This window comes from Oncorhynchus tshawytscha, linkage group LG20, assembly GCF_018296145.1.
Source record: "Oncorhynchus tshawytscha isolate Ot180627B linkage group LG20, Otsh_v2.0, whole genome shotgun sequence".
Taxonomy (NCBI): Eukaryota; Metazoa; Chordata; class Actinopteri; order Salmoniformes; family Salmonidae; genus Oncorhynchus; species Oncorhynchus tshawytscha.
In genome coordinates, this window is record NC_056448.1 from 14,471,012 (window position 1) to 14,483,110 (window position 12,099).

The 12,099-nt window shown below is 41.7% G+C and overlaps 1 protein-coding gene across 2 annotated transcripts in view; it reads right to left on the reverse strand.

The window, feature by feature from the left end:
* The window catches only part of kcnn2 (potassium calcium-activated channel subfamily N member 2), a 30,564-nt gene that overhangs the window by 3,322 nt on the left and 15,143 nt on the right, over positions 1 to 12,099 (reverse strand). Inside the window, exons 5-8 of one of the 2 annotated variants that reach the window (XM_024380619.2) lie at positions 11,345 to 11,455; positions 11,020 to 11,147; positions 7,684 to 7,692; positions 4,339 to 4,408 (exon numbers count right to left, since the gene is read on the reverse strand). In XM_024380619.2, the coding sequence (XP_024236387.2) occupies positions 4,339 to 4,408; positions 7,684 to 7,692; positions 11,020 to 11,147; positions 11,345 to 11,455 (318 nt within the window). The remainder of the gene's footprint in view (positions 1 to 4,338; positions 4,409 to 7,683; positions 7,693 to 11,019; positions 11,148 to 11,344; positions 11,456 to 12,099) is intronic. The other variant, XM_024380620.2, reaches the window with a different exon arrangement.

Consider the following 12,099-nt stretch of genomic DNA (forward strand, 5'->3'; position numbering starts at 1 on the left):
TATCAAACAGTGAAATATCCAGTTCTGTGGGGGCTGGAGAGTGGGAGTGAGGGCTGCTGTGTACCGAGCTAATGTTCACTATGAAAGTAATCACTGCCAGCCTGTGGCCAATGCCATCCATCATTCATCTGGTCCTTTTCTCATTTGGGGCAGGAATAATAGGTTGGGTGGCTTGTTTAGAATCACAGTGATCCACTGAGGACCAAAACAACACTGACAGCTATTCACCACTGACACTCTAACTGAGGCAGATAACGTTTCGCTAGGTTGCATCACTACCACAACAACTCATCACGTCCTATGATGTTTTAAAAGAAAATAATTTTCCACAGATGATCAAGGAATTTAGAATTGATATGCTTAGAGAGATTAAATCTATATCGGAAACCTTGATGTATAGCCCATGAAATGAGGAACCAATTTTATGGTTGCCTCTGAATTCATGAAAATAAGGATGGGACCTTGAGGCGACAGCAAAATGCAACATTTAGAGTTATTGCCCTGCCAAAACCAATCTGAGCCTCTCTCTGTAAGAAGTGAATTGTGGATAGACACATACAGTTGAAGTCGGAAGTTTACATACACCTTAGCCAAATACATTTAATCTCAGTTTCACAATTCCTGACATTTAATCCTAGGAAAAATTCCCTGTCTTAGGTCAGTTAGGATCACCACTTTATTTTAAGAATGTGAAATGTCAAAATAATAGCAGAAAGAATGATTCATTTCAGCTTTTATTTCTTTCATCACATTCCCAGTGGGTCAGAAGTTCACATAAACTCAATTAGTATTTGGTAGCATTTCCTTTAAATTGTTTAACTTGGATCTAAAGTGTTGGGTAGCCTTCCACAAGCTTCCCACAACAAGTTGGGTGACTTTTGGCCCATTTCTCCTGACAGAGCTGATGTAACTGAGTCAGGTTTGTAGGCCTCCTTGCTCGCACACGCATTTTCAGTTCTGTCCACACATTTTCTATAGGATTGAGGTCAGGGCTTTGTGATGGCCACTCCAATACCTTGACTTTGTTGTCCTTAAGCCATTTTGCCACAACTTTGGAAGTATGCTTGGGGTCATTGTCCATTTGGAAGACCCATTTGCGACCAAGCTTTAACTTCCTGACTGATGTCTTGAGATGTTGCTTCAATATATCCACATTTTCCTACCTCATGATGGCATCTATTTTGTGAAGTGCACCAGACCCTCCTGCAACAAAGTACCTCCACAACACAATGCTGCCACCCCCATGCTTCACAGTTGGGATGATGTTCTTCGACTTGCAAGCCTCCACTTTTCCTCCCAAAATAACGATGGTCATTATGGCCAAACAGTTCCATTTTTGTTTCATCAGACCAGAGGACATTTCTCCAAAAAGTATGATCTTTGTTCCCATGTGCAGTTGCAAACCGTAGTCTGGCTTTTTTATGGAGGATTTGGAGCAGTGGCTTCTTCCTTGCTGAGCGGCCTTTCAGGTTATGTCGCTATAGGACTCTTTTGACTGTGAATATAGATACTTTTGTACCCGTTTCCTCCAGCGTCTTAACAAGGTTCTTTGCTGTTGTTCTGGGATTGATTTGCACTTTTCACACCAAAGTATGCTCATCTCTAGGAGACAGAACGCGTCTCCTTCCTGAGCGGTATGATGGCTGCGTGGTCCCATGGTGTTCATACTTGCGTACTATTGTTTGTACAGATGAACGTGGTACCTTCAGGCGTTTGGAAATTGCTCCCAAGGATGAACCAGACTTGTGGAGGTCTACAATTGTTTTTCTGCAATCTTGGCTGATTTCTGTTGATTTTCCCATGATGTCAAGCAAAGAGGCACTGAGTTCAAAGGTAGGCCTTGAAATACATCCACACCTCCAATTGACTCAAATTATGTCAATTAGCCTATCAGAAGCTTCTAAAGCCATGACATAATTTTCTGGAATTTTCCAAGCTGTTTAAAGGCACAGTCAACTTAGTGTATGTAAACTTCTGACCCACTGGAATTGTGATACAGTGAATTATAAGTGAAATAATCTCTCTGTAAACAATTGTAGGAAAAATTACTTGTGTCATGCACAAAGTAGATGTCCTAACCGACTTGCCAAAACTATAGTTTGTTTAACAAGAAATTTGTGGAGTGGTTGAAAAACGAGTTTTAATGACTCCAACCTAAGTGTATGCAAACTTCCAACTTCAACTGTAGTCAAGAGTCAAGAGTATGCCTCTGTTAATCATAAGCAAATTAAACTGGGAATGCATTAAATCTTTATAATATAACACTAATAAAATATGACCAGAACTCAGTGAAGGGTAGACTGGGACTGTCAGTATATTCAATTGAGGCACAAAAATGCTTGTGTAATTGTGGGCTGATTTCACTGACCCAGATTTAGCCGACACTGGGTCCAGGAAGCTGGACGTGTGGGTATACATAGGCCTTTGACCCAATGTATACCCAAAACCTCAAGTTGCTGAAATTATAATGACTACCAACTGACTCCGTAAATCAAAGTGTAGAAAATGTAAATAAAATGTAATAAATAAATATCCTGCATTTTCATTAATGAAATGGTAATTCAGTTTGAGGACAAATGCTGAAAAAAAGTGTTTAGGATACTGTAATTGTAGACCTACCACACTATTAATGTTTCCTGTATTAATTAATTTATTTATTTAGGCAAGTCAGTTAAGAACAAACTCTTATTTCAATGACAGCCTACATCAGCAAAACCCATGACGCTGGGCCAATTCTGCACCGCCCTACGGGACTCCCAATCACAGTCGGCTGTGATACAGCTTGGATTTGAACCAGGGTGTCTGTTGTGGCGCCTCAAGCACTGAGATGCAGTGCCTTTGACCCCTGCGCCACTCGGGAGCCCCAACTGCTTTATGTACTGCCCGAAATTGCTACAACTGTAGGGAAACCACTGCTATGTGAGGGATTTCTCATAGCTTTGCAAAGACTATGCAGCTGCCAAAGTTATTTTAAGTTTCATTATACATCTCCATCTATCTACGGAGAGCTCATGTACTGTGATGATTAATGCTATGCTGCCCTCTGATGGCGAGAGCCACTTATGACATTGATTAAAGATGGCCGAATGGGCTGTACTCGTTTTCTTCCCCAATCTTAACCCTCTCCTAACTCACTGTGAGCCTTCATAGCACTCTGTGATAGGGTGATATTAGCTAACTAATGTATTTTGTGGCATGGTGGCCTGAAACCAATTTGACTGTGGTGGACATTTGAATGTCAGTCCTCTCTCTCTCCCTTCCTCTGTCATTGTTTCTGGCTGAATCCTCACATCAGACTCACAGCGTGTCTCCCTTACCAGGTTAGTATACTGTATTGTTTTGTTGCGTCAGGCTAGCTCTGTGCCTAGTCTTTCCCTAAGGTGTGTCAACGTCTGTTATCACAAGATCACCACCAAAGAGAGCTTTGCTGAAAGATAGCAATGTGTTCAATACCATCAAAGTGTGGTTTCCCAGACACTGATTAAGAAAACTCCTGGACTAAAAAGCCATTTCAAGACTCTCCTTGACCATGCTTTTTAATCCAGGACTAGGCTTAATCTTAGTCTGGGAAACCAAACCTAAAGGTAAATTAGTTTGACGTACCTATCAGGATGGGTATCCTGATCTCATAAAATAATATGCATTCCTTTATATAATCTTTAAAACAAAGATACTGTAGGTTTTCACCTACAACAAGGGGTGGAAAATGGAGGGAACCTGATGAAACCAGGTTCCCTCTGGGAAGTTATTTTGACATGCAAAAATGTGCAGTTTTACATGTAGTTAATTTTCATTATTCATTTTGACATGTACAAATGCACTGAATTCAAGGAATTTACATTGGAGGGTTCCCATAGGGATCCCCCCCCCTTTCCACCCCTGACAGTATGTATATCGTTATAATCTTTGAAACCAAGATACTGTATGTTTCCACCAACAACATTCCTGCATCTAGCCTGAGAGCCAGTCTGTTTAATGTGCTATCATGCCAACTCCTTGTCATGCCAATGAGTTGGCAAGAGCACAAACAGATCTGGGACCAGGCTGTCCTGCACCCAGTTCAAGAAGTAGAAATATAATGCATCTTATTTTCTTTCAATGACATTACACAACTGGTTCTTCTTAACATTCATATGGAAAGTCTGTTTATTTGACACCTGTAGACTTTGTTTGTTTATATGAAATGTGTTATTAATTCCCACAATGCATTGATATCACATGTATCACATGGAATCCTTCAAATCAAAAAGTGGGTTAGATAGAGATCAATCCAAATGCACAACCAAACTTCACAACCAAAATAAACTGGAATATGTGACGTTTGTCAGTCCAGCTTACCTTTGCAAGGTCCACTAGTGAGTTTGCTTGGTCATTCAGCTTGCGTTGCTCCATTTTAACACTTCTCAATCTGAACAGAAGACCATTCAGAACCCAATAAATGTATCTATTCGGTAAAGATGGGTTTAACAGATCTGTGCACACAGAAGGAATACACACAGAGAGCACTCACTCCTAGGACATGCACAGGATGTGTGTAGAGAATGCAGGATTGGTTTAAGACAGTTTGATTGACTGCATGCAAGTGAAGACCACAGAGTGGAGAAGCTGCCAGAGAGGAGAATGTGTCTATTACTGCAGTAAATCTCCAGCCCCTGAACTCTAGAAACAAAGACATATACAAGGGCTCAACTAGGTACATTACAATCTGTTGCAATGGGATTTAGCTGAAATAAACGATTAATACAGTATATAAACTATCATAAGTCGCGGGACCTGGTTTTCTAACCATAGCAAACATTCATACACATGCTAAAAGCTTCATCCAAACACCTGGAAGACGTTTCCCTGTTTGATTCTCGTGAATTATTTAATCCACCTTCAAGTAAGATCATTTTCATTCTCAAAATAGAAAAACACTTTGCTATTCCAACTAAAGTGCTGTGATAGCCAAACTCTACACAAAAGCAGGTATTAATTCATTGTTCAACATAAATACAGCATTGTGAAATATAATTTAATGATAAAATGAATAAAATGTATCATAAAAAGGATAACAACGATTACAGTAAAGTTGCAGCTTTATGTCGTATACCAGTTATTGATCAAAGAGAACATCCACCTGGTACTGTATCTTATGTAAAATGACCTAGTTACTAACAGTGATATGCTACATTGTTACATAGTGAGAAACTCATCCAGCTGGTATGAGGCCTTTCTCTCTTGGTGATGCAGACCAGTTAAAAACACAAAAATACACTTCTTCAAGAGCCAGAGTGAAATTAGTAACTTGCTTTAATCCATACAGGCTTAAATAATTCAAATCTCCGGATTAATTAGGCTACTAGAGCAAATGTGTATCACCCACACTCACTGGGGAGTCAAAAACAGCAACTGTACTCGGGATATCAAGAGTCCCCAACCCCCCCCCGCAGCCACCCGTTTTGCATGCTAAATCAGAATGAGACCAACACACACAGTGAGCTGGAGGCATGACAGTAACATAGCCCTTGTGACCAGCTTTTTCTTTCAGATAAAACCCAATGCTCTCAGACTAATTGTATAAACTGATGAGATGGGCTTTGAGTTAGCGGCTCTAATTAGACTGTGTGAATTTGAGGGTGTACAGCACCATAGAACAAGGAGGAGAACACGAGGGGTCTTCAGGGACCCTCTGCTAATAGGCCCAGATTCATCTAGTCTCATGCAATGGCGCATCATTGTTAGGCATTCCAATACAAAGGCAGAAATGTGTGGAGCTAGATGACAGGTTAGAGCAACAAGGGGCACTACACGAGCCACTAAAGGACACTACAGGCAAAGGACGATGCCTGCAAAAATAGCACTTTTATTGTTCAAGTAATCTGGCAAATTGAAAGGAAAAAAGGTACCAGAGTGAAAGACATGAGAGAATCAACATTAAAATGTTTGTGCAGTTGAGATGTAAGACTTGTCAGAATTCTGCATTTCACGGTTGGATGACCAATAGCTGTCAAATGGTGTTGATGAACAAGGCAGGCAGGAAGCTGGGGTCAGAATGTGAAAGCATCCTCCTCACTCATGCTCAATATTCTATGTCCTTCTGTGATTCAGTGTTCCTGTGCGGTCCTGGTCTTTCAATTGGTGCTTAACTGCTTTGCTATTCATCAGGGGGAAAACAGCTATGCTAAGCTTTTCAATGCCCTTTTGAATTCTTTAAGGCAATCTCAGTAGTGCTGCACCATAGATTTTCTCTGGGATGCTCTCTTTGTCATGACCCCTGATTACCTCGCTGTGAAAAGACTGATCCTAAATGGTCTTCAGTGTAATGGACAGGCCGTTCTGCAGCCTGACTCTGCCCTGCCCCGGCTGTGTCTGCCTGACTACTGGGATTCATGCTGTGTCAGTTACAGCACAATATCTTTAAAGCAGGACAAGATCCCGGAGGCTTAACCCGACCTTCCCCTCTAAGGTTGTGTCCCTGTCTCACACCTCCACTGAGTTACCAAGCTAACGGACGCATGCTGCTTCCTGTCCCACTTCCTTCTGTACATCAACCTCCCTCCTGCCTCTATCCCTGCCTCCTGGATAGGCGCAGACTCCAGGGGACTGTCAAACTGCATTATACAGAGGATGGTCTGTGTGCCTGCCAAATAATCCTCTCATCTCCTCCAACATATTGTAAAACATCTGGCAGTGTACATGCATCATGCTAGTTGTAGCTAGACAAATGGGTCACACGAATGTGATAAACTAAGGCCATTACACTAGACTAAGGAGAGTGTGGCTACCTCGGTGCAGCTATGAGCTACATACCAGGTCTCTGTTGAAAAATAGATTTTATCTCAATGAAACTAACTGGGTAAATAAAGGTTCAATAAATCTGTGAATTCTACTGGCGCATTCATAATGGCCACTGTCTTTGTTGCTACCAGTCATCCAAGAGAGAAATGGAGGGAATGCAACTGTAGCAGACGTCACAATGGTTTCACAAGGCGAAAGATGACCCCAAGCCCTAGTTAATGTAGCCAAGGCAGATTGATAGGGGGAGTAAACATTGACCTGATTCTATTCTGTAGTTATTACAGCAAGCCTCTACTCTCTTCAAGCACTAGCGGTCATCCTTCGGTTCATGAAAGCACAGTTTATTGGAGTTTAATCAGTGGCTTGCTTTCTGATTAAATATCAAATTCTCTTCACATTCATGCAACAATGGAAAGAATAACACCCTCCATCACCCATAATTGAAATTCATCAAAGGAAGATACATGGGAACATGAGCATTGATGTTTAATTGGCAGATGTGTAACGCTTTGACAGAAGAAAAGTAGGGCGGAATTGATCGAGAGGTCTTGCTTGTCTAAATATACCATGCTGAGTTTTTGTAGGCTAGTCACTAGTTCATCCTATTAATTTATTTTGGCCTAATCCTCATGTTGTTCAGGTAATAATCTAAAAGTCAAATACAAATCTTAACGGTGTTGTGTAACTATATAAAATGAAATATAGTGTTCCTGACAAATGTACATTATGTGCCATTGTGTGATCAATCATTACTTGATGGGAAATCAAAATGTGTAGCTATGGTATGAATTTCACTTATCAAATGAAGGAGTGTCATTTTTCTCACATCACTGAGTCAAAAAAGCAAGCTCTCATTTGCATGCACACAACATTTCTGTAGCTACATGTGAGGCGAAGACTTACTTTCGAGCTCTATTGCATTGGTCGACACAAACGGGAAAAAAAGGAAACATAAAATAGACAAATGAATTATTACAACATCAGATAAATGCGTCCAGATGGCAGGATCAGTCTCCAGTTCAGGCCTGGGTACTGCAACTTGAATCCCACTGCTGCCATTTTGAATAACAACAACACTAACATCCACTTAATACCATCATCACTATGAGCAGCATCTTTTTTTTTTTTTTGCCCCTTTTTCTCACCAATTTCGTGGTATCCAATTGGTAGTTACAGTCTTGTCCCATCGCTGCAACTCCTGTACGGACTCGGGAGATGTGAAGGTCGAGAGCCGTGCGTCCTCCAAAACACAACCCAGCCAAGACTCACTGTCCGCTTAACCAGCCGCACCAATGTGTCGGAGGAAACACCGTACACCTGGCGACCGTGTCAGCGTGCATTGCGCCCGGCCCGCCACAGGAGTTGCTAGTGCACAATGGGACAAGAACATCTCTGCCGGCCAAACCCTCCCCTAACCCGGACTATGCTGGGCCAATTGTGCACCACCCCATGGGTCTCCCGGTCGCGGCCGGCTGCGACAGAGCCTGGACTCAAACCAGGATCTCTAGTGGCACAGCTAGCACTGCGATGCAGTGCCTTAGACCACTGTGCCTCTCGGGAGGCAGCAGTATCTTTTTACCTCACAGCTATGCTTCACCACAGATAACCAAGGAATCATGGGGTTTAAGACTTCAATATTCCTGTCACATTATTCTGATCTGGCCCCTGCTAGCTACTCCCCAAGGTCCTGTCCTAATCCTCCCCTACAGACCGTCCCAGTTTATCAGACATGCAGCACTGTCAGACCAGCCTCACTGAGCGAACCAATGACCAGACAGACAGCCGTGGCAGTCTGACACGTTCTCTAGCTAACATTTATCTTGGTTTTCACCAGGAACACTGCAGAGACCATGGAAAAAGAACAAAGTTACCTCCTCCTCCCCTCGGACCTGTCCCCTAAATGCTATTGGTGGAGGATCTTACAGGGCGATTGATATGGCTCAGGCCAGAGGAGGAAGCATAGGGATTATTCATACTTTCCCACCAATATTGCTTCAAGACAGGTCACTGACCCCTCTCCAGCCCTCCACTTGAGCAGCATTGCATGTTCTCAGGACAGGCTTGGTTGTAGCTAGGTATGTTCGAGTTGCGTTAGCTAATCCTAATTATTTTCCTAACCCTAACCCAATTCTCCTAACCTGCCACGTTAATTTTCCTAACCAACACATTAATTATCCGAACCTGCTAGAAAAGTTGCTTCTGCTAGTCAAAACTGGCAGACCTGCCCTGAGAACATTCTTGGTTTCCACTAATGCAATACAGCTCCATTTGAGGGATGAGCATGCTCCCAGGCACACCCTCTCTGTGGCCACTGACTCCTCCCAACACACAGTGTATGCACATCCTCCCAGGCAGCCCACACTTGGAGCTGAACCCTGCAGCTGAGGCCACAGGCATCACTTAACACACACCAGGAGGTGCTTTCTGAACCCCAACTCCTCTGCTAAGACCCACTCCCTCTTCATACAGCTTACTGAGCCTGTATAAAAGGGGAGATGGGCATGCCCTTGAACAAAGTGGTGGATGTGGCGTTTTACAACTGAATCTGGTCCTGTGGAGATTCTGCCAAAGCTCTGAGGGTTTCCCATTATTAGCTCATCCTAGAGAAGAGGAGGATGACATGATATGCTGTCATTACCACAAATAGCCTGAATTCAGCTATAATAGACATAGTACCTCTGCCTGCGCAACTATGACAGAAGCCTATAAAACAGTCGCATTTTGGATGGGGGTTGCAGCAGAAGCAGCCAATACTCTCTACCTGTAATCCCTTTCAAAAATCGAAACTCTTAATGTCATCATGGTAAATGATGCACGAAGAAACGAATCATGAGCAAATGAAAAGCTCCACACAGGAGACCACACAAACCCGTTAACACACAGAAAACGCACCACAACACAGAAAATATATCAAACAAGAGAACATTTTCACTATAACATATGATTACAATCAGACCCTAGTCATCATAGTAATGTAAACCAGATCTGATCTCAAAGAGGAAAAATATATCATTGCGTTTGATATGATAGTCAGTTGCGTAGTTAAAAGGGGAAAAATACAGTGTTAGAAGTAGGCTTAGGCTTATAAGACAGCTTCGGTACACCAAGAGGAGAGGACATGGAAATCAATAGGGTTTTAGAGATAGAGAGCACTTGCTTTCTCCCTGTAGACTGTCTAAGAAACTACCTGACAGGTAAACTGGCTAATCATAAGGATACACGCTAAAGGAACAACTCAGAGGTTAGGCCCAGAGGTCAGCATGATATTTAGGTACACAACAAAGACACTCACAGTCATCTTGACAAGCAATAGAACAGGCAGTTCCTTACATCATGGTGATGCAGGATGAGATAGAGGGGGAGGGAAGAGGGAGCGAGAGAAAGATGAGAGGTTTTACTGTCACCGCTGAGAAGGCAGGGGAGTGAAAATGGTCCTCAAGAGTTTATCATGAATAGTTTAGGTTATGGTAAAAAAAGGGTCTGGGCCCTTCCCAGCATATCTGTCATGGTTTACAGTTGCTTTGAAGATACCAGATTAGACAACTAGTAATTAAGTGCATATAAGTTATCAGCAATTGAGAAAGATCTCCCAGTCATTTTACATTCTCCTGATCTAGTAAATAAATTGCTTTCAATAAAAAAGATTGAATGACTACTTTGCAATTATAGCCTACCACTTTGCAGTAGCACAGTAACACCAATATAACACCACTACATGATGATATAGAGTTTATCAGTTAGCATCAGAACGATCTTACTACCAAGTCAACTTTAAAGTTAGATCATTGGCCTATGAGGGTTTCTGGAAATGTTTGTGCATACTCATATAGCATAACTGTTTCTATAATTCATTATTTCTCAAAACAGAAGTAAATACTTTCGATTTGCATATCATCTGCATAATTTGTGCAACTGCCATTGAGATATCCCACAGTATTGACCTCTGAGCTGTTAAGAGGGCACAACTGACATGCTTTGGAACTAAATACTTCCTGACACCCTTCCAACTTATCAATATTACAAAACAATGGAGTGAAATGAGCAAGAACAAATAAAAAACTGTAAATATTCCACATTGTAAATATAGATTTGGGCTACAGGTGTCAAACAATTCAGCTCTCAGGTTCGTATTCTCATCTTTGATACTGTATGGTATGAGAAAGTGTGAGACTGCAGATACCAAGGTGAAATATGTATTTACCACACTGCCAGGAGCAGAGTTTTAGGCAGAGTACCTACTGATGAATGGCTTGGAGGAATTTCCTCTGGTGCTTCCTGACTCTGGCATGGTCCATCTTCCTCACCAGTTTGGTGTTCTTGTAGATGAGCCACGTCTCCCTGAGTACATTTGCAGCAGTGTTTTTCACCTGACACACAAAGAGTAGGGTTAGAAACACTGTTTGTGGTAAATAAAATACTCCTACTGTAATGGAAAGCATACTGTAGCCATGTTCAACCATGCTTTGTCTTCCTGAAATGCTTCACAATAGGGAAACGGGGCAGCTGAGATGATTCTTTACCATTTAAAAATGTAAAACGACATGCAAGTAACGTATTTACTTACTCTTTTTGTCAGCTGGGTGTCCATCATAAAATTATGAACATGTTTTTCAGCTTTGGTTAACTCCAGTTTCTTTGCAACCACAGCCACTACCAAGGCTGTGCAGCCGGCTCCCTGGGAGGAACAACAGACAGACACCGTTATAAAGGTTGACTTTATTGTGTCCGTTTAAAAAGATGTAACCTACTTTTAGAAGCATAATATTAGGAAATGATGCTTAAAAAAATATATATATATTCTCAAATTAATATCCTCTGAATATACATGAATCTGCACTGCCACCCCCCTGGAGATTAAAAAAATATATATATTGTCAGGTTTTTTTTTAAAGTCAGATACCCAAGGGCTAGATTTTTTTTAAATACCTCATAAGCAGCACTGAAAAAGAGAGCCGCAGTGGCATGAGAATGTAATATAATTTCTGCAATAAACGTCCCCATAGGAGAACCCTTCTGGGTTCCATGTACAGATGTCGGATCTTAACTTAATCACTCTTTTGGCACAGAAAATGTTCCTGCTGCATCAGGAAATTCAGTTGAGCCTTGCGAGTACCTGAAAATTAGTGCAGATTTATTAGTGCAGGTTTATTTTTCTTGTGCGACAAAAAGCATCAAATTAAGATCTGACATCTGTAGAACCCTCCGTGGAAAGGGTTCTACATGAAACCCAAAAGGGTTCTTCCTGGAACCAAAAAGGGTCCTTCAAAGGGTTCTCCTATTGGGTCAGCTGAAGATTTATTTTAGGTTTTAGATAGCACC